The 23,048-nt window shown below is 37.9% G+C and overlaps 1 protein-coding gene across 5 annotated transcripts in view; it reads left to right on the top strand.

The window, feature by feature from the left end:
• Window positions 1-23,048, top strand: part of LOC105475442 (ATP binding cassette subfamily B member 4) — a 70,032-nt gene that overhangs the window by 25,677 nt on the left and 21,307 nt on the right. For all 5 annotated transcript variants that reach the window (XM_011730664.3, XM_011730666.2, XM_011730662.2 and 2 more), the window contains 7 exons: window positions 223-348; window positions 3,255-3,458; window positions 3,820-3,990; window positions 12,576-12,737; window positions 17,487-17,657; window positions 20,252-20,398; window positions 22,080-22,184. In XM_011730664.3, coding sequence (XP_011728966.2) covers window positions 223-348; window positions 3,255-3,458; window positions 3,820-3,990; window positions 12,576-12,737; window positions 17,487-17,657; window positions 20,252-20,398; window positions 22,080-22,184 — 1,086 coding nt within the window. The remainder of the gene's footprint in view (window positions 1-222; window positions 349-3,254; window positions 3,459-3,819; window positions 3,991-12,575; window positions 12,738-17,486; window positions 17,658-20,251; window positions 20,399-22,079; window positions 22,185-23,048) is intronic.

The following is a 23,048-nucleotide window of genomic DNA, read 5'->3' as shown; positions in this document are numbered from 1 at the left end:
TCCTTTGGGGGTTATATTCCCTTATTTGATTTTTTTTTTCAACTTTCTTTTTTTTTTTTTTAATTTATTTATTATTATTATACTTTAAGTTGTAGGGTACATGTGCATAACGTGCAGGTTTGTTACATATGTATACTTGTGCCAACTTTCAAACTGAATTGAACTATTCCCATTTTAGAGCTTTGTTGTGAAGTGTGTTCTTTTTTCTCATTTCCCTTACAGATCTTGAAGGGCCTCAACCTGAAGGTGCAGAGTGGGCAGACGGTGGCCCTGGTTGGAAGCAGTGGCTGTGGGAAGAGTACAACGGTCCAGCTGATACAGAGGCTCTATGACCCTGACGAGGGCACGGTAAGTGGGAAGAACCAAGCTTTCCAGAGTGGGAAGCTGGATACAAATTGGCCCTTTGAGATTGGTTTTTCAGTAACAAATTTGCATGTGAATCCAGTTTGGTAAAGAGCCTACAAAATGGCAATGCCTATGGATAATGCCTTCACACCATTGGGCTGGTTTCACAAATGTATTAAATGAAAGTCATAAAAGCTGTGGAAGCTGGACAAAGCTCTCCTCTGTTCTGACTAAGCTTTCATAACACATTAAATTACTGCAAAGCAGTCTACAAAACACTGAGAGGATTACTTTCAATGAGTTATTGGGTTTGGTCAAACATATTCCATATAGCAATTGTTGGCAACAATTGATGACAATTAGGGTCACCACATATTTTAGGACAGCAATTAAATTCATCCAAGACAGTTGAGTTTTCTTAAACTTTGGAATATCAAAGGGGGAAAGTGGAATGATCTCTTAAGAAACTAGTCTCTTGAGAAATTTCTGGAAACACAGGGACAGTAATAGCCTAGGGTATGTTTTTTGCTGTTTAAAAGTTTTGTTATAAATTTGAATTTACAGAAAATTTTAACTAGAGAACTCACAGATCCTTCACCCAGATTTAGATTGTTTATATTTTGACCCACTTGCTTTATCATCTTCTCTTTCTCCGTGTGTGTGTGTGTGTGTGTATGTGTGTGTATGTGTATTATGTATACCCTTATACTTCAGAATATATTTTCTAAAAAGGACATTCTCTTAGATAACCACAAAACAATGATAAAAATCAGTAAATTTAACATTAATGCAATACAAGTCCACAAACTATATTCAGAATTTCCTCATTTGTCCCAACTTTAGAGCATTGAGTTTATCTGATATTAAAATGGATTATAATTCAATAATTCTGAAAACAGAAGATTATAAGGTAAAAAGTAAAAATAATGACATGCCAAAACCAAAAATCATAAAAAGGCATTGGGAAGAACAGAGATCTCCAGAATTAATATATGATTTTCTATAATATGTGGAACTATTTATTTAATTAAAGAAAATTAATGTTATTAGAAAAATCTGATATTACTATGGGGGAACATAGGCCCATTCTCATTTACTAAAGTAAACTCTGGGTTGGTTCAAGTGTAAATATTTTATTTTTTAAAAAGAACCTAGTAAAATACCAACCATTGAGGATTTAAATTATTATTGAAACAATTCACATTTTTAAAGAAAACATATGTTAACAGAAAAAAAGATCTTCAGAAATTCTGTAACTCAGAGATATTCACTGTGAACATCATGATTTAATAATTTTCTTACCACTGAAATAATGGAAAAAGTGCCCAGTGGTATAATTGATTAATTCAGTTGTTCCTGAAGCCTCTTTCCAATAAAAACTGATAAAACTATGATAAAAGAGAGCAATAAGGGCCTGACATGGTGGCTAATGCTTGTGATCTCAGCACTTTGGGAGGTTGAGGTGGGAGGTTCTCTGGAGGCCAGGAATTTGAGATCATCCTGGGCAACTAATGAGAATCTGTCTCTACAAAATATTTTTTTAAATAGCCAAGCCTGGTGGTGTGCACCCATAGTCCTACTTGGGAGGCTGAGGCAGGAGGATCACTTGAGTCCAGGAGTTCAAGGCTGCAGTGAGCTATTGTTGCACCAATGGTTGCACTACTATGCTCCTCCAAAGCCTGGGTGACACAATGAGACTCTGTCTCTAAAATTAAAAAGGAAAAAAATAAAGTAATAAATTGGAGCAAAAGATTTATTATATATGGAAAAAGTATTATATTTATTATTGCAGAAGTTAATATGAATATATGAAGGCAACCTTGCTCATTATGAACATGTGACTGTCTGGAATATAAATGGATTTGTAAAAAGTTTCAAGAAATGGTCAACTTTACTTATAAATATATACAAATGAAAACAGATATAAGCTATCACCTCATACCTATTAATTGGAAGAAAACAGATTAAAATGATAAAACCCAGTGCTAGTAAATTACAATGAAACAGATATATTTATATATTCCTGTTGACATTGTAAATTATTAAAATGTTTTAAGAGAATTATTTAGCCTTTTATCAACAAGCAACAAATGTCAGCAAATGCAGTCATGGTACATGTAAGCAATTGTCAAGGGAGAAAAAATAAATCATAATCTTCAACTTAGTAATTTTCTACTCTTGCAATAAATATTGAAGGAAGCCAAATATTGAAAGGATTGGAAATAAAGTAAATTATAGTATGTAAAAAATAGCAAAACATCAGCTGTGCGCAGTGGCTCACGCCTGTAATCCCAGCACTTTGGGAGGCCAAGGCGGGCAGATCACCAGTCAGGAGATCAAGATCATCCTGGCTAATATGGTGAAACCCCGTCTCTACTAAAAATGCAAAAAATTAGCTGGGCGTGGTGGTTGGTGCCTGTAGTCCCAGCTACTCGGGAGGCTGAGGCAGTAGAATGGCGTGAACCCAGGAGGTGGAGCTTGCAGTGAGCAGAGATGGCGCCACTGCACTCCAGCCTGTGCAACAGAGCAAGACTCCATCTCAAAAAATAAAAAATAAATAGCAAAATATCATAATGCCATCAAAATTATATGTAGACCAGGAAGGTAAGTATGCATTTTTATTTAAATTTAATATTGGAACATAAAAATAATGGTATGCAAAAAACAAAAACCCAAAATAGTTTATGACAAATAATCCTTCCATGAAAAAAACTGTATATATGAAAATAAATATCAGGAGAGAGCAGAAGATTTTTATTTTTGTTCTTGCATATTGGTGTTTATTTCTAATTATTATTTCTAAACACTGAACTAAGTTAAATATTAGGTAGGATGTTTTTCATAAATGGTCCTGATACTTCAGCTATTAGATGGTTAAATACCTAATATGAAATATTTCTTTCTTTCAGATTAACATTGATGGGCAGGATATTAGGAACTTTAATGTGAGCTATCTGAGGGAAATCATTGGTGTGGTGAGTCAGGAGCCAGTGCTGTTTTCCACCACAATTGCTGAAAATATTCGTTACGGCCGTGGAAATGTAACCATGGATGAGATAAAGAAAGCTGTCAAAGAGGCCAATGCCTATGAATTTATCATGAAATTACCACAGGTAAAACCTCTGATAATGTAGTTGTCCTTGAAATTAGAATTTCACCTCACAGGACTGAGTTTGTTCTTCAAAGGTTTAGCTAATAATGTTTGAGATGCATGATTGTCCAACTTTGCTAGATAAGTCCCCTGAATGACTCAGTTAGGGGTTAAAGGATTATAGCCTGGTAGATGAGTAATATAAAATTTTATACAGAATATGTCAGTTTTTTATAATTCAGAATTCATTTATCTTATCATACTTTATGATACATTAAAATAGTTAAGACAAAGCTCCATGTTGTTTTTATGTAGTTCTATAGAATTCCTAGCCTTTTTAAATTTAAGTTACTTCAAGAGCTGATCCATGTTTTCTGTGGTAGAAATTTGACACCCTGGTTGGAGAGAGAGGGGCCCAGCTGAGTGGTGGGCAGAAACAGAGGATTGCCATTGCACGTGCCCTGGTTCGCAACCCCAAGATCCTCCTGCTGGACGAGGCCACGTCAGCGTTGGACACGGAAAGCGAAGCTGAGGTACAGGCAGCTCTGGATAAGGTCAGTAGACCCTAAACAGCTGAAGGACCACCACATTGAAACCTATTAAAAATTCTTGCCAATGCTTCCAGAGCCTGGATTGAGAAACAGTAACATAAGGGCAAATGAAGCTACCTTGTGGAGCTGTATTGATTTCTCCTTTCTGTCAGGTTACATTGTCTTCAGAGAGAGGTGAATGATACTGACTTGTTCTGACCATGGTGCAGTGAGCCCAGATCCAGGTCTGTGCAACAAGCCATTTAGTTTTGTTTATTTCTTGCACGTGGGCTATTGCAAGACTACTTCTGACCAAAAGTAGTCAAATTAAAAAAAAAAAAAAAAAAAAAAAAAAAATATATATATATATATATATATATATATATATATATATATATATTTAAATCTGGTTACCCAGACACTGGTCCAGCTGCAAACTAATTCAAAATATTCACCCTATTTTGTAGGCACATAATCTTTATCTATTCATGTAGGTGACCAGGTACTTTTCTGGAAATAAAGTTCAACTCTGTACTTGTCTAAGCATATAAATAAGCAATTCATTTTAAGGGTGCTGAGTTCATCTGTCTAGCTCAGATATTTCTAAGTCTCTCATTAGCATCTTTACTAAGTTGAAGTATCACAGAAAGGACCTTATCTTAGTACACTTTTGGGGTAATGCTGATGTCATCTGTATTAACAACACAATGTAAATACCAGAGTCAGATGACACCATAGAAATTAGTTTCAAACACATAAATATCATAAATATATTTGATTTAAGACAGTTTAGTAATAACATGTGTAAGTTCCTTAAGGAATTCTATCGGAACCACCTCTTACAATTTAAGAGACAAGCTGCATGAACCTTATTTCCTCAGGAAAATTTATATGTGAATCCTAAGTTAACAGAACTCCCTTGTATGCTGTAAACTGTAGTTAGTTAATGCTTCATGGTTTATCAGCTTAATATCTTGACTCTTTTCGTTGTATTTTAAGACAGGGTCTTGCTCTGTCACCCAGGCTGGAGTGCAGTGGTATGATCACAGCTCCCTGCAACCTCCACCTTCTGGGCTCAAGCCATCCTTCCACCTCAGCCTTCTGAGTAGCTGGTACTACAGGTGTGCGCCACCACACCTAGCTAATTTTCATATTTTTGGTAGAGATGGGTTTTTGCCATGTTGCCCAGGCTGGTCCCAAACTCCTGAGTTCAAGTGATCATGCTGCCTCAACCTCCCAAAGTGCTAGGATTATAGACATGAGCCACTGCACCCAACCAATATATTGACTTACTTTATATAATTTAATAATGATTAATAATACAATAATAATTATTCCTTAGAAATTCTTGCACTGAATTATATTGCTTTTGTGTATATTAAATCACGATATGAAGGAGTCAAAATACAATGCATATGAGACTGGTATATGGCTGGTTATTCTGAAGTTACTTAAAGCAGGACATTATAAAGTAATACATGCATAAGTTAAACTATTAATTCTAACTTAAAAATATAATTAGACATTCATGTATTGACATAGACTTTTTAGAGTAGAGTCGGGTAGAATGAGAGATATATTTACCAAAAAATCAAAAACAAGGAAGAGTCCTATTCAGCCCTGGAGTCTAGGTTCCAATCATTTCCAGGATACAGATATTCAATATACAATATTAGTTCTTGCTGTGCTAAAATAATAGAATTATTGGAGATGACCAGTATGTATTGCTTTTCATAATATGACCTCTGCCAGAAAAACTGTGATCTCACAAGTTTCAGTATGTATTTGGACAAGTCACTTCATTCAATTTTAGCAGTTTCTTTGTGTTCCATAGGATCATAGCACACTCCTTAGTTGATAACCTTTTATATATTTACTTTAAAAATAGCTGATGAACCACTCATAACTTTATAAAGTCTCCAAGAAAAGCTATTAGCAGCTTAGGGTAATGGTTAAGGGCGCAGGCTTTGATGCTAGGCTGGGGTTGGAGTCCTGGCTCTGTTCTTTTCTAGCTGTGTCCTTGGGCACATTAACTAACCTCTCTAAGCCTGAGACATGTCTAAAGTAATGGGGGAAGAGGGGACAGAAATAGTATCATAGGATTATTTAAAGAATAACCAAGATACTACATGTAAATTTATTAGCACATGCCTAGCACATAGGAAACACTTGATATTGTTGGCTGCTGCTATTATTATGGTGATTACCATTACAAAGATTATTATTATTATTATTTTGGTTGTTAAATTGGTTACCTATTGCTACGTAACAAACCATCGTGAATCCAGGCTTAAAACACTTCCATGTATTGGCTGAGTAGATCCCCTGTTCTTCCCACCTGAGCACATGGCTGCATTTACCTGGAGGGCTGGCTTCATTAAAATGGTCCATGGTGGCCTCACTCACATGCTGGCTGTTGGCTGGCCATCTCAGTTCTCCATGTGACTTCTCACACTCATACAATAGGCTAACCTGGCTTCCTTACATGAAAGTTTCAGGGCAGTGTACCCAGAGAGCAAAGACCAATGCGTGAAGTGTCCAGAGGACTAGACTCCAGAACTCATCTTGTTGGTCATAGCAAGTCACAGGCTAGCCCAGATTTGAGGAGAGATAACAGACTGTGCCTCTTAATGGGTGAGCAGTAAAAAATCTGTGACCATATTCAATCTTCTAAAGCATGCCCTCTGTCACAATTATTTACATTTCTTCCATATGCAAAAGAAGATCACCTCTTCCTCAGACTGTCAAAATTTTGATACAGTGATAGCATCTGGCTCAAAGACCAGTGTCTGAAGATGTGCATGTGGTCTAATACAGATGAGGGTCTTCATTTTCAGCTCATCTTGACCCAGAGACCTATGAAAAAGACAAGTTATCATCAACACATACTCTCAACATAGAGTTGCGGTGCAGGGACAGGATAATCATAGCAGATACTCATTCAAACAGGAAGCTCATAGCAGTCCTTGGCCACAGCGATTCTGACATGCAGCCAATTATCCCACTACTCCAGGGAAATGGAATGTTTCTTGATTAAGGCCCGATTCTGTTCCCCGGGAGTGGGTTCCCTAGTCTATTGTTCTCTTTAGTTCCAGGGTCTTTTACCTTCCCTCTGAGAGGGCTTTCCTTTTTTATAAGAAATGGTCTGTGTCTGCAGCTGAGTGGCTTTCTTAGCATGTTTCTGCCCATAGAAATTTAGGGCCCTTTTCCTTTTGTACTTTTTTCAGTCTCTTTTAGACTAAGCTGAAGGACTCTTTTAAAGACTTTGTGAGTTTACTTAGAATTTAGCTGTCATTTACTCAAGCCCCAGAAGTTATGCCTATATATTTTATTTTGAGACAGGCCCCTCTCTTCTTTTTTTATTTTTATTTTTTATTTTTATTTTTTATTATTATTATACTTTAAGTTCTAGGGTACATGTGCATAACGTGCAGGTTTGTTACATATGTATACTTGTGCCATGTTGCTGTGCTGCACACATCAACTCGTCAGTACCCATCAACTCGTCATTTACATCAGGTATAACTCCCAATGCAATCCCTCCCCCCTCCCCCCTCCCCATGATAGGCCCCGGTGTGTGATGTTCCCCTTCCCGAGTCCAAGTGATCTCATTGTTCAGTTCCCACCTATGAGTGAGAACATGCGGTGTTTGGTTTTCTGTTCTTGTGATAGTTTGCTGAGAATGATGGTTTCCAGCTGCATCCATGTCCCTACAAAGGACACAAACTCATCCTTTTTTATGGCTGGATAGTATTCCATGGTGTATATGTGCCACATTTTATCAGGCCCCTCTCTTCTTTGGGCTGCAAGTGAATCTGCCATCAGAAAACTCTTAAAGAGTTTTTAAGGCTTTGTGTGTGTGTGTGTGTGTGTGTGTGTGTGTGTGTGTGTGTGTGTGTGTGTGTTTGTAGCTGAAAGTGTCTACTAGGCTCTGCCTAAAATCTTTCAGAGATTTTTGCTAAAAATCTTACACCCACACACTGATTTTTGCCCTAATTTCACTGGATGACTAACAACTTCACTTTCCAACTGAGTACTGGGGTCTGCTATATTGTCTTTAAATTCTCCTTGTAACCAAGTAGCTCATTCTTTAGCTGATCATTCTCTTCCCAAATCTCATTGTACACAGCTAGGGGAATCCACTTGTCTCTCCTAGAGATGTCTGGAATCTCCTCAGCCAGATGTACAGATTCATTAAATAAAATGTCTTTCTTCCTAGTCACTGCAGGAAATATTTTTGTCAAGTTTTCCAAGGTTACATAACGAAGGTACTCCTTTTCTATCCTCTTTACTCTCCTTTCAGTCTCCACTAACAATATTATCACCTTCCTTTCAACCACCACCTACCACTCAATCCCAAAGCCAACGTCACATGCTTTAGGTTTTTGTTACAGCAGCATCCCAGTGTAATTACTAATTTCCGTACCAGTTGTTTTAAGCCAAGAATTTAGTGGCTTAAAATACAAACTTGTATTGCCCACAAATTTGTGGGTTGGTAGAGTGGTTTTTCTGTTGGTTTTGCCTAGTCTTACGTCAGCTCAGGGTCACCTGGGCTGGAATGTTCAAGGTGGCTTCACTCACGTGCCTGGCAGTTGGGGATAGCTGTTGCCTAAGGCAGGTTGCTTTTCCTCTCCGAAGTCAGTTATCCTCTAGGAGGCTAGAGAAACTTCCTTTCACTGCGGTTCCAGGGTAACATCTGAAGATGGCAAACAGACGAGCTGTGTGAGATCGCTTGAGGCCTGGGCTCCAGAAATTGTAGAAATCAATTTCTTTACATTTTCTTTGTCAAAACAAGTTACAGGGCCTGCCCAGATTTGAGGAGGCAGAGAAATTGACTCCACCTCTGTACAGCAGAAGCCACAAAGTGTTTGTGGCCATATTAATCTGCCATAGTTGCTATGAACATAGTTTATAATCTACACTAATTGGCTCCACACTGCAAGGTAACTATGCTAATATTTTTACAGACAATAAACCATACCTTTAAAGATAAACCCTTTATGACTATATCCCCAAAGATGATACCAATCAGTCAGTTAGCCAGTCACTCTAATTTACAAGCCAACTTTCTTTTTAATGATGAAAAGTTGAATTTCATAAATTGTAGTCTTGCTTCTGAGGACCATAAGGATATATCACTATTATATCTACTGTTATTTCTACCCAATTACCCATCCTGGAAGAATAATATTTTTCTTTTGTGGATCCTTATACATTGATCAGTTCTTCCTTGTGTGGCACCAGCTTACTGTAGTTAGCTACTTATTTTTATGCCACCCCCAGGAGGTAGAATTAATAAAAAGATTCATATTTGAATCTCTACAGCAGCCCAGTGCCTTGCAGATAGTAGAGGCTAAATATTTACTAAATTGAATATGATGGTCCAGCTCATTGAGAAAATATGTCTACATTAAAATAATATTTCTTTTTTGAGACAGAGTCTCGCTCTGTCTCCAGGCTGGAGTGCAGTGGTGTGATCTTGGCTCACTGCAACCTCCGCTTCCCAGGTTCAGGCAATTCTCCTGCCTCAGCCTCCTGGGTATCTGGGACTACAGGCACATGCCACCACACCCAGCTAATTTCTGTATTTTTAGTAGAGATGGGGTTTTCCCATGTTGGCCAGGATGGTCTCAATCTCCTGACCTGATCCGCCCGCCTCGGCCTCCCAAAGTGCTGGGATTACAGGCATGAGCCACAGCGCCCGGCCCTAAAATAAATTTTAATAGTGATGACCATATTAGCTTTTGACTCTACAGATAGCAACTATTTGTCAAAATAATTAAAATGCTATTAAATATAAGATCTTGAAGAAAGATATAACAGCAGATTTGGTATTTTGACTCTTTTAAAGAAAGTCAATACAGTTTCATACCTACACGCACACTCCTGATCATGGCGTTATCATACAAGAACAGGAAAAGAAACAAAATGGTGGCTGGGCGCAGTGGCTCACCCCTGTAATCCCACCACTTTGGGAGGCTGAGGCGGGCAGATCACGAGGTCAGGAGATTGAGACCATCCTGGCCAACAAGGTGAAACCCCGTCTCTACTAAAATACAAAAAAAAAAAAAAAAAAAAAATTAGCTGAGCGTGGTGGCGGACACCTGTAGTCCCAGCTGCTTGGGAGGCTGAGGCAGGATAATCGCTTGAACCCAGGAGGCGGAGGTTGCAGTGAACCAAGATCACACAACTGCATTCCAGCCTGGCAACAGAGCAAGAATCCATCTCAAAAAAAATAAAAATAAAAAAAGAACCAAATTGGTGATGCTGTGGTGATTTTTATAAAAAGATTCCAAAAGGTTTCATTTTGATGCTGTTTTACCAAAGTTCCAGAAAGGCTAGTAGATTAGTCCTCCCTTTGTTTAGGCCCTCCTTTCATCCCTGCACATCCCAAATTAGTCCAAGGTCTAAATTTCATAATAGTTGGTGTACCTAAATCTAGGATATTTATTTGCCAATGTCCTGTCATCATCAGGATGTCTGGGAGCTCTGGAAAAAAAAACTCTTTTGTGTGTGTCAAAGCTCTACTTTGGCCAACTTCTCTTGGTCAAAGGTGACAGTTGCTTACTTTTAAATTGATGAACACATACTTTATTTCTTTCACATAGCAATCATTCACTCATGCATCTGATTCCAATTCCTTTGTGTATATATGTTGACATATCATCAACCTATTATCATCATCATGATAATATAGTAATTGTTAGCAATTTATTCATCACTATTAGCATTGTGAATATAATTACAGTAATCAAATTATTTCTTATATGCTTTATTATATATGGACTAAACCCAGCTTCCATATAAGTAAATATTTGTGAGTGCTTCTTTGGGGCTTATATACTAAAAATGAAAGAATAGTCTTAAATGTTGTCCAAGAGAGCTGTGTTCTAGCCTCTCTCTCTTTTCAGTGATTTTTCTCTTTTATATTTACTTAAAAACAATTGATTCATCTGGATTTATTTTAATGTAAGGACTAAAATAGAAATAGCACATTACTTTATTAAGTGGCTACACAATTGTCCCAATACCATTTATTGTATAATTCACCTTTTCTCCACCAATAGGTAGTACCGTATTTATTATAATTAAATTCTTAAATGGTTTATGTCTATTTCTGGACTCTCCATTTGGTTCTGTTGATCAAATTACCCATTCACATGCTGGTTTTCCCTAGATTTTACTATTTTAATTGCTGTAGCTTTTTATGTACTAATATCTGTTCGAGATATTTCCTTCTCATTATTCCTCTCATTGACTTCTTTTTCAGAATTTTCATGGCTATCTTAAAAAAATTGATATACAAATCACATGCCATAAAACTCACCCCTTAAGAATATACAATTTCAGGGTTTTTAGAATATTCACAAGGTTGTGCAACCATCACCACTATCAAATTTCAGAACATTTTCACCACTTCATTAAGAAACCAGTCACCCTGCATTCCACCCTCACTCTAGCCCTTGGCAACCATGAATCTACCTTCTGTCTCTATGAATTTGCCTATTCTTAGATATCTCACATAAATAAAATCATACCATGTGTCATCTTTTGTGACTGGCTTCTTTCACTTAGCACAATGTTTTCAAAGTTCATCTATGTTGTGATGTGAATCAAAATGCATTCTATTTTATGGCCTAACAATATTCCATTGTATGGATATACCACATTTTTTTATGTTTGCCAATTGATGAATATTTGGATTGTTTCCACTTTTTGCCTATTATGAATCTAGCCTCTCATTTTTAATTTATATGTTAACCATTTAGGTGAATTAGGCTATTCTCTAATAACCATCCTAATGATGTGGTTTGATTGTCTCAGAGTAGGACTGATCTTAAGCTATTGGGTAAAAGGGCTAATGAGTGTCAGAAAGAGTAGCTATTACTAATGACATAATATCAATACTTTTATTGGCATTATCTAGGATTTAAATGCCCATTTATAAATCCACCAAGCAAACATATGAGGCCACTAAACTAGTTAGACAGGTGATTTGTAGATTTTAGCATGCATAAAAATCACCTAGCGCACTTGTTAAAGAGCAAAGTTACTTGCCTTACTCCAAAGATTATGCTTTGGATGGTTTTGAACCATAATTTTAACAGTCCTGATCCCAAGGTACATTTTCACCTAAACTGCCTGCTTTCAGTTCATCAGAATCAGTTACGATCAGGTTCCTAAAAAGGGACCCTACAGCAGTGCTCTGGAAAAGGCTGTCACTTGGCAACAACTTCCCTAAAATATTTCTGGTAATGTCTCTAGCATTCCATATAACTTAGAGCTAGGGATTCTCAGACAAGTGTGAAAACACTGAAGAAGGATCAAACCCCTGTTTTTCTTAAGTAAACACTGACACTACCATGGGTTTCTGGAGAAATCATCCATCCTGCTACTGAAGGGGTTAGCCACTTGTCTGGTCCCAAACTCAAGTCTGACTTTAATTTTGCGTCAAGAGTGATGCCTTTGCCATAATCACACAAAGATCTGGAGTATAAACTACTCTCTAATCATCTACAAACAGCATTCGTCCAAGTGCTTAACTGTGCATGTTAATTGACAGTGTGCCAATACTGTAACCCTGATGCATCACATTTTTGTTCTTTTAGGCCAGAGAAGGCCGGACCACCATTGTGATAGCACACCGACTGTCTACGGTCCGAAATGCAGATGTCATTGCTGGGTTTGAGGATGGAGTAATTGTGGAGCAAGGAAGCCACAGCGAACTGATGAAGAAGGAAGGGGTGTACTTCAAACTTGTCAACATGCAGGTACTTGCTTTTCAGGAATTTTTTCTGCTATTTGCTCCTCAATATAGTGTTCTTTAAATAATAAAATATGATCCAATGATTGCTATACTGAGCAAGAAGAAACTTTGATGAGATGCCTAAAAGTGTGTATCTGAGACTTTAAATCAGAATCTGTAAAGAGGTGGCAGGTGAGAAAATAGGGGAAAGGGCCAAAAACATCATGGATATATTCCTTAGGACAGAGATTCCTAATTACCTGGGGAATATGGTCAAACTAAAAGGTCCTTTCTACCAAAATGGAATGATCAGAGTTTTGGGAGTCAGAGGATGAGAGAAGTGTTTCACACTTGTCTGAGGAGTCCTGGCTCTGAATTATATGGAATGCTAGAGACTTTACCAGAGACATTTTAGGGAAGTCATTGACAAGTGACAGCCTTTTCCAGAGCACTGCTGTAGGGTTCCTTTTAACGAGCCAGGATCTCTAGTGGTTGAGGGAGGTCTCGTGTGATCTAAAATTGTTTCCCAGATGATCCTAATAAGACCATCATCAAGATTCATGGCTCTAGGAAGTGAATAGTTTGTCTTTTAAAAGGAAAGAGCAGGCTGGGTGCTGTGGCTCATGCCTGTAATCCCAGCACTTTGGGAGGCCGAGGTGGGCAGATCACCTGAGGTCAGGAGTTCGAGACGAACCTGGCCAACATTGTGAAACCCCGACTCTACTAAAAATACAAAAATTAGCTGGGCATGGTGGCGTACGCCTGTAGTCCCAGGTGCTTGGGAGGCTGAGGCAGGAGAATCACTTGAATTCAGGAGGTGGAGATTGCAATGAGCTGAGACCACACCACTGTACTCCAGCCTGGGTGACAGAGTGAGACTCCATCTCAGGGAAGAGAGAGAGAGAAAGAGAGAAAGAGAGAAGGAAGGAAGGAAGGAAGGAAGGAAGGAAGGAAGGAAGGAAGGAAGGAAGGAAGGAAGGAAGGAAGAGAGAGAGCAAGCAAGGAGGGAGGGAGGGAGGGAGGAAGGCAGGAAGGAAGGAAGGAAGGAAGGAAAGAGAGAAAGGAAGGAAGGAAAAGAAAAGAAAAGAAAGGAGAGAGAGAGAGAGGGAGGGAGGGAGGGAGGGAGGAAGGAAGGAAGGAAGGAAGGAAGGAAGGAAGGAAGGAAGGAAGGAAGGAAGGAAGGAGCATTCATTCACTCTAGTTCCTAAAACAGGTTATATTGATAACTACTGGTTTTTCTTCTTATTAAGACATGTTATTATACTCAGTCACTTGAGCAACATTGCAGAATAAATAACCTAAAAATATTTTATTCTATGAACAGATTCTGTTTGTGAAAGTATATACATTTGCTTTGATACAACTGTGATTAGTATGTACACACATAGTTTTGTTCTTTTGTCTTAACATTTCAGATATATGTCATCCACATACTATTATTTTAATGGGTGCTCAGAAGTTCATTTTATTAATGTGTGAAATTAGTCATTTTTCTAAAGTTAGATATTTGGTCTGTTTCCAGTATTTCTCTATTCTTAATTTTGCCATTGTGAGCACAAGTAGATCAAAAAAAGTTGTCAAAATTTTGCCTTGTTTTCTGACAAGTAACTTAACTCTTCTGAGCCTTTGTTTCTACATTTGGAATACCAAACCTACCATGAGAGGTTGCTATAAGTTTATAAAAATAAACATCTGAATATTTGTGTACCAAAAAAAAAAAAACCCACTGAAATGTTTAAAAGGGTAGATTTTGTGATATGCTAATTATATTTCAAAAAAGCTGTTTTTCTTTTTTTAAAAAAAATTAGATGGTGATAAATGGTGGTTACTAAAACTTGCAAATTCCCCCAAATGAAAATACCAAATGTAATGATGAAAAGTTTTATAACTCAGGCTTGCATTTGCCAGAGAGTGTTCTCCAGTAGGAGGGAATCAATCACGGTGTCTTTGCCGAATGCTACCATATGGTCTAGCCACCATAAAGGATCTTTGTCATTTCACTAGTTAGGAATGCATAAAATGTTACTTTAAATCCATTTTAGTTTTCATTTCATGAATGGTTACCAAGGGTCTGTGATTTTGCCCATAATGACATGTTGAATCCTCAAGTGAGATAACCACTTGGCTGTCCTATTGCCATAAGCTCTGTAAGAATGATCTCTGCTTCCATCAGGACTTGGATTGGGAGACTGCTAAAGAGATACAGACAGCTCTCACCTTTGTATATCATATTCCCAAGCTTACTTTCTTAGAAAAAGTTGTACATTTGAAGACTGAACAATGAATGGTCTGGCATGATAGAAATCTGTCACCAACTAGGCAACAGCTTTGAGCAAGTCATTTAACCAAATTGGGTTTTGGTATCCTCACTTGCTAAATAAGCATGAGCTTGAAGTAAGATGACCTCTGATATTTCTACCAGCTCTGGCATTCCGTGATTCTCAGCCCCTTTGAATGGTTCCACCTGGTACTCCCAAATTTCACATTTCTGATTTGAGTTTTGCCCTCCCACTTACTTGGTAAGGCTGGAGAGATGAGGGAAAGACCCATTGTGAGCCTGAGAGTCAGCAGATGCTCAAACTAATGCAGTACTCTTTTCTCAAGTCTCAAAGACCAACCTGGTTTTCATTCAACCTTGTTTTGGTGTTGTTTCTAAGAAGTGTCACTGCTTTTCCATTAGGTAGACTGTTGGCTCTTAGTTGTTTCTCTTAAGTGTATCTTAATTTTTTTCTGATTATAAAGTAATGCATTCTTTTAAAAAATCAAGCATTTTTTTAAAAATCCAAACATGTACATTTTAGAAACTTGAAAGTCATCATAAGCCAAATCCCTACAAATAGCCGCTGATAGCCATTTCATATTTATTTTTCATCTTTGCCAGTTTAAAGAGTTAAACAGTATCTTCAAATTTAACTATTTATAAGATTGAGCTTATTTTCACATTTTTATTGGTCATTTATATTTTTCTTCCTCTGTGAAAGTATTTGTTCCTGTATTAGGACATTTTTCTGTTGTGTTGTTCCTAATATTCTTATTGATTTGTAAGAACTCTTTACATAAAAAGGAAATACACTCTTCTCTTACATGTATTGGAGAGATTTTTTTTTTCCTGCTTTGTTCCTTTCAATTTCACTTTGTTATATTTGGCTACTATAAAGAAGCTTTAAAATTGTATGTAATTAGGTTGTCAGTTTTTTCCTCCATGTCTTCAGGATTTGAGGTTGTTCTTTGAAAGGATATTCACCCCATTTCCTTTCAGAATTTATTGTTCTGCTTTTTACAATTAAATCTTTGAGACATCTGAAGTATATCTGGGTGGAAGAAATGAGGGCTACTGGTTTTAAATAGATACTTTTTAACACCTGGTGGAAAAGTGGCTATCTTGGCTTGGAGCTTGATGACTTTCAGCTGAAGCACCCAACACCAAGTGAGTGTTTTAGGTAAGGTACAGAAAAAATATTATGAAAGAGACAGGTAATGTTCATTTGGTCATAGAAGGAAGCTAAAATCTGAATGGGCTTATTGGAAGAACTGTCCGTTGAGATGGACCTCTTGATAGCATCGATGAGATTACAAAAAGAGGAAAAGTTCCAGGGAAGTATTCATGAGAGGTGGTCCGGTTTGACTTGCCATGAGCTAGATTTTTGGGGATCCAGGCTTGGGCAGGTACTGGGAAGCTGGGGATGATTTTGAGCTGCCCTTTAGGAAAATAAAGCTGGTAGCAGTGTGGGAACAGATGGCAGTGAGAATGCAAGGGATAAGTTACAAAGTTTGTAGCCTAGATTGGTTTTTGTTGAGAGATGGTATAAAATTGATTCAGTAATGAGCAAATAAGGAAGTCCACCAAGCAGAACATATCATTGCAATGCGGTTCAAGGCAATATATAAGCACATGGGCAGTGTTCTGTCAGATGTTGAATGAGCAACTGGAAGAGATCATAATTGGCTAAGAGATCATAATTGGCTATTGTAGGTACAGTAAGGCACTAGCCATAGGATTGGGTTCAGGGCAAGACTTGAAGGGAGGAGCAAGAACAAGACACTACTATAAGGACTAAGACCCTGAACCAACCATTAAGATGTGTAGTTGGACATAGATGAAGCAAATAGGGAAGCAGACCAAAGTCCAACTCCAGCAGGGCTTGATGTTCCCTCACCCTTACTAGGCAGTGAACTAAAAGTCCTTAGATGACCACTCCCCATCCCCATTCCCATTAAAAAGAGAGTTGATCTCACAGTCAGCAATGAGGCTGAGCCTGCATGTTGGGTCACATGGGTCAAGGTGTGCGTCAGAGCAGAACTGTGAGGAAGGAAGATGACCATATTCAGCCAGTCAAGGAAGACAGTTTTACCTCCCGTGGGTAGTGATCAGGCTCTTTGATTCAGCTTTCCTTGTTTGTAGCTTTAAAAACAAACCCTTGATAGTGTTTCCATGTACTCCTCTTCCCTTTCTTGGTGGCCATGACTTGTTCCCTGGATTACTGCATATTGAGTAAATTCCTGTATACTTTCTGGATTATGAAAAATGTGTCTTTAAATTTTTAGAAAATATTCTTATACTCCAATTTTCTTATTGTTCAAATTGAATTTAACTTTTCTATAGTTCTTTATAGGTTTTTAGTTATTCTTGATTGAGAAGCAGTTAGGAAATCTGAAAAGCTTGATACATGTAATATTCCAAATTGCTTTATGATTCTAAACTTGGAGGTTACGTCCATTTGGACACACACACACACACATACACATACACTTTAATGTCTTGATATTCTTTCAGATATCAGGTAGCCAGACCCAGTCAGAAGAATTTGAACTAAATGATGAAAAGGCTGCCACTGGAATGGCCCCAAATGGCTGGAAATCTCGCCTATTTAGGCATTCTACTCAGAAACACCTTAAAAATTCACAAATGTGTCAGAATAGCCTTGATGTGGAAATCGATGGACTTGTAAGTTGTTTTTCACTTAAATTAAGTCTTTTACTTTGTAGTTTTGCTACAATTGTTGAAATTCTTAGCCTTGCAAATATTTTTCAGGCACAGATAACTGCAACTATGAGCCATACTCTTTGTAAAGAAAAAAAATTCAAATTTTAAATGTATTTGACAATGAATTGAAATCAGTTCCAATTATAAATGGATTTTCAAGGAAAAAAAATCCAGAAATGTAGTCTTTGTGCTGAGAGGCTTAATATTAAAATTGAATTTGACATTCATCTTTGAGGTCCAGAGATAATAAGACTGGTCCAAAACGAGAGGCCCTGATATTTGCATACTCTATTGGGTAGGATTACATTTGATTATCTTTATTAGGAAACCCAGAATAGCATCCGTTTAAGCAAATAAGAGCTTTTATTTCTGTTTCACATACCAAAATCTTAGAGGTGAAAAACTCAGGGCTAGAACGGTAGCTCCACAGTCCCCATAGACACAAGCTCCCTTCATCTTTATCTGCACTACCCTGGCATCAGGTTTCCATCCTCAGGGTCACTTATGATCTAATGTGGCTCCTGAAGCCCTACCTATCGCATCTGTGGTCCAAGCAACAGGAAGAAACAAAGAGGTTTTCCAGAATTCCCATATAATACTATTACTTATAAGTCATTGGTCATAATTCAATCACATGGCCATACTTAGCATGAGTATGGAAAATTCAATTTTTTTTGGTTTTTTGCGGTATGCATTGACACTCTAAATTAGATTGGAATTATCTTACTTAGAAAAAGAGGAGAATGGTGAGAAATAGCAACGTTGGATTTAGAAGATTATTAATTCCAGTTAACAATTTTATTTATTTATTTATTTATTTTTAATGTTATTTTTTGAGACAGGGTCTTGCTGTGTTGCCCAGGCTGAAGCACAGTGGTACAATCGCAGCTCACTGCAACCTCCACTTCCTGGGGTCAACTGATTGTCCCACTTTAGCCTCCTGAGTAGCCGGGACTACAGGTGTGTGCCACCACACCTGGTTAATTTTTTTGTGCTTTTTGTAGAGACAAGGTTTTACCATGTTGCCCAGGCTGGAACAAATAATTTTATTACAGAGAGGGAATCCATTCCAAAAAAAGATTTCCTTATTTCAAGATATAGTTTTGAGATATTTTGATGTTATTTGTTGACGAATGCTGAGTTTATTTTTACTCCTGTGTTGGCCTGAGAAAACTAATACTACCAAGAATGCAGTGTATCTGTTTTTATCTGTGTAGGCTATTACTGCAGAAATTACAAGGCCTCTTTTAGAGGTCTTAATCTTGGTATATTTATAGAAAGAAGAATAACAATTGTACCATTTTGGAGCTTCATTATTATAAGTAAGATAAGCAATTTCTCCTCTTTTGGCTATGGAATTATCCACTTTTCATTTCCTCATTTATTTTGAGAGTTATTTTACTCTCTCTTTAAACTCCAGTATTTCACAGGAGCACGTCTCTTGAAGAAATGCACAGAGAAGAGGGGGAGGCAGGAAATGCTGCAATCAACAACATTGTCCCAAGTACCATCATAGGGAGAAAACAACGTGCCAAAGGAGAGGGAGAGATTAAGTCTGATTAGAGGGACCTGGGTAGACCTGTTTGTGTGCTGAAGAGCAGTAATCCAAGAAAAAGATTCATTCATTATGCTGGAGATAGGGACTTAAAGTTAACTAGAGAGAAAAAAAAAAAACCCTGAAATACAGAAAAAATGAGTAATTTGTAAGAAGAAGGCTGAATAGAACCCACTTCTATATTCTCTGTTTTTTAGAGATATAAATATAACCTTTCTCAGCGACCTCAAGCTTTTGGGATTCCATAGTCACCTATGTCTCAAGTTTAATGTTAAACTGCTTCTATCATCAGAACATTCTTTATGAGACCTAAATCCTGCATGCTTGGTCGGACATTTAATTAAACATTTGCTGAGAATCTTATATGTGCCAGGAATTGGATACTTTCTAGGAATATAAAGATATAATATTTATGTTTAAAAAAAGGTTACATACTAGAAATGGAGATATGTAAACAAAAAAATCACAAACAAGCTAAGCTATGAAGCCAAGCCCATGTTCTCCAGTTAGTAATGGTTTCCTACATTTGCAAAGATGTTTATCCATCTACTCAGGTGTATTGTCTCATTTGACCCTGATATCATCCCTGTTAGAGAAGCAGGACTGTGTCATAATATATGAGAAAACTACAACTCAGCTCATGTGGCCCAGCCATGACTGTCACACCAACACAGTGTAGTGTAACTCCAGAGCTGGATGCCAAGGTGTTTGTGCCCAGAGCCTGCTACCTCACAGTCTGCTGAGGCCAGAATAGGGACGGGCTAAGCACACCATGAAGGTTGCTTCTTGGCCGAACAACCTATACTCAGCTTATGATGTGTAATCAGTAAACATTGTTAACATGTTATAATATACTGTCCTACTCTCTAGTAGTTTGCTTGTCATTCTCTGCACCTAGTTTGCAGGTCCCTTGAGGGCAATGGCCATGCCTTTTCTATGTCTGCGGACTCTGGTAACTGTTGCGTCATCACCAGTTTGCCCTGATGTTTGTATGTTCTAGGAAGCAAATGTGCCACCAGTGTCTTTTCTGAAGGTTCTGAAACTGAATAAAACAGAATGGCCCTACTTCGTCGTGGGAACAGTATGTGCCATTGCCAATGGGGGGCTTCAGCCGGCATTTTCAGTCATATTCTCAGAGATCATAGAGGTAAGTTTGCAAACATCCCATAACAGCCTGAATTAAATCAGTTCATCAGCTGCTGCTTCTCCCAACCTCACTAACTGGCTCCATTCTGGGATTAAGCAGCCTTAAATTAAACTAAGCCAAAGTCCTTAAATCCCTTTTGAGAAAAGCTGTGAGGGAAAAGATAAGTAGCCTTTGAATCACTCTAAGTTATGATATTAATGAAATTATAAAATGTAAAATCAATGAAGAAGGCATTCTAATGAGCTCTCTTCATTTGGTGAAACTGGTGTCAGATAATGATCCCCAATCTGTTTGTGTAGAGAAGCTGGTACACGTTGCACAGTGAGGTGGGGAGAGAGTGGAGCAGAGAGGGGTTAAAGTCATAGAGTTTAATAAGAGTCCAGGCACTGGGTATAGACTGGCCTTACCACTCAATAGCTCTCGGTACCTCAGTTTCTTCATCTATACAATAAATCTACCTCATAACATGGCTGAGGATTAAGAGATTATATAGGTAACTATCTGGAAAGCATTTAAGAGTGTGTGCCTTGTAGTAAGTATTCAAAAAGCAATAGCCACCCCATTTTAGCAATCCTTCCAAGGCTTGAGGAGTCCAAGACTAAGAACGAAAACATACTAGTCAATCATTCAATTAATTGGGGGATATTTAAAGGAAGTTATCACAGATATAAACCCTCCATCAATTCCATGAAATCCAGAATTCGTATTCTACAATTTAGTCAACCTCTAACATTATTGGAGAGACTTTGTTGTTGAGGATAAATAATTCTCCATCATGTTACGAGTTTATTATTTTGTGATGTTGAGCATTGATCCACAATTAAGACCACAAGCCAAAAAATAAATAAATTAGAAAGGATCCTCCTCCACATCTTTTAAAGTTTCAAAACAAAGCAAGCTCTGGCTCTCTTGCAATTCAAGGCAATGTAGACTATATATTTTGGGGCATCTATCTGCCTAGTGCTTCTCCAGGCACTGGAGATACAGTGGTACAGAAATAAACCAAGTCATGTCCTCAAACAGCATGGTTTCTGTTGGGGAAGATATGCAACAGACAAACAAAAAAATAATCCCACAAACATGTAACGTGTTGAGGGATAACAAGTGTTTTAAAAGATGGGTAGGGTAATAGAGAGGGGTTAGCTGGGGGTGCTGTTTCAGATAGAATGCTCAGGAGAGGCCCCTCTGGGTAGAAGCCTGATGGAATGAGAAGTGGAGGGCTGGGGCAGGGAGGAATCAGAGGGAGAAGGGGACATATAGGAAGAGGAACAAATGCTAAAATGTGCAGCCACTCACAGTCCATATGCAGTATGTCAACCTATGTTAATAACCATGCAGTCAGAAAGTAGAATAGAGATTACCCGGAGCTGGGAGGAAGGAGGGAATGGGGAGTCATTGTAATGGTATCAAGTTTGAGAAGTTTGGGAAGGTGAAAAGTTCCATAGATGGATAGTGGTGAAGGTTGCACAACAATGTGACTATACTTAATGCCACTGAATTATACACTTAAAAATGGTTAAAATGGTAAATTTTGTGTTATGTATATTTTATCACAATTACCAAAACCCTACATATTTGAAGCCTAGTTTTAAACATGTGACAGTCAAGCCACTATTTATGGAAGGAATGAACAAGGATCAATCATGTAATCCAAGTGGGCATTTTAAATATTCTTTTGTAGATTTTTGGACCAGGCGACGATGCAGTGAAGCAGCAGAAGTGCAACATGTTCTCTTTGCTTTTCTTATGTCTGGGAATTATTTCTTTTTTTACTTTCTTCCTTCAGGTAGGTACCCATGATTTGCCTTTCTCATCAAGTTTATAATTTAATTAGAGAAGTTAAATTAAACCTAATGGAGCGTCCAAATTCTTACAGTGAAATAAATTGCAAACACAAGTGGCATAAGGCTCTGCTGGAGGGTAGACTCCTTATCAGGGGGAACTGTGACTTCCCTGTGTCCTAATTATATTACATTACGAGTTTGCCCTCAGCAAACATTCATTACCAAGGAAAAAGAGACCTCAGTTTACTGCAGAGCATAAGAGTAACTTAAATTCAACAGGTTGCGAACTGGGAAAGTACAGTCCAATAGCATTCTCTTTCCTGTTGTTACTCTTTATAGAATAACAAGAAACTTCTCTGATCTTTTCCTACTTAACTGATGAACTATTTGAAAGAACACAATATTTTGCATTCTAATATTGTAGACCTGGCCAAAATAAACTAGTCAAACTCTCTAATTATACTTTTCTACCTAGTTAGACTTCTCTCTAATTTCTTTTGTCTCTTTAACCCAGTGGGCACCACATAGGCCTTTCAAATATAATACAATCCAGTCAGCAAAATAGTGTTTCCTTGTCGTGCCAGCATGCTTCTCTTTTATTATTGTTGAACCAATGGCAAAAATAAACCAAGCTTTTTATTTAGAAATCATTGCCCTACTAGACACAACTCAATGATCAATCCAGCCCCAATCCCTGGGATGCTAGGCAGTGCAGCTAGAAAAACGTGTTTCAGGGGCTGCAGGAACGGTGGGCTGATGCACAGAACTGTATTGCCTGTAGCAATCTGCCAGCAAATGGAGGGGGAGGGCAGGCTGGTCCTGGACACGGAACACCTGGAGCCTATTCACGAGGTGCACTGATCACT

The sequence above is a fragment of the Macaca nemestrina genome, chromosome 4 (genome assembly GCF_043159975.1).
Source record: "Macaca nemestrina isolate mMacNem1 chromosome 4, mMacNem.hap1, whole genome shotgun sequence".
Lineage (NCBI taxonomy): Eukaryota > Metazoa > Chordata > Mammalia > Primates > Cercopithecidae > Macaca > Macaca nemestrina.
The sequence above is the reverse complement of the archived record's forward strand: the minus strand, read 5'-3'. Positions and strand labels throughout refer to the sequence as shown.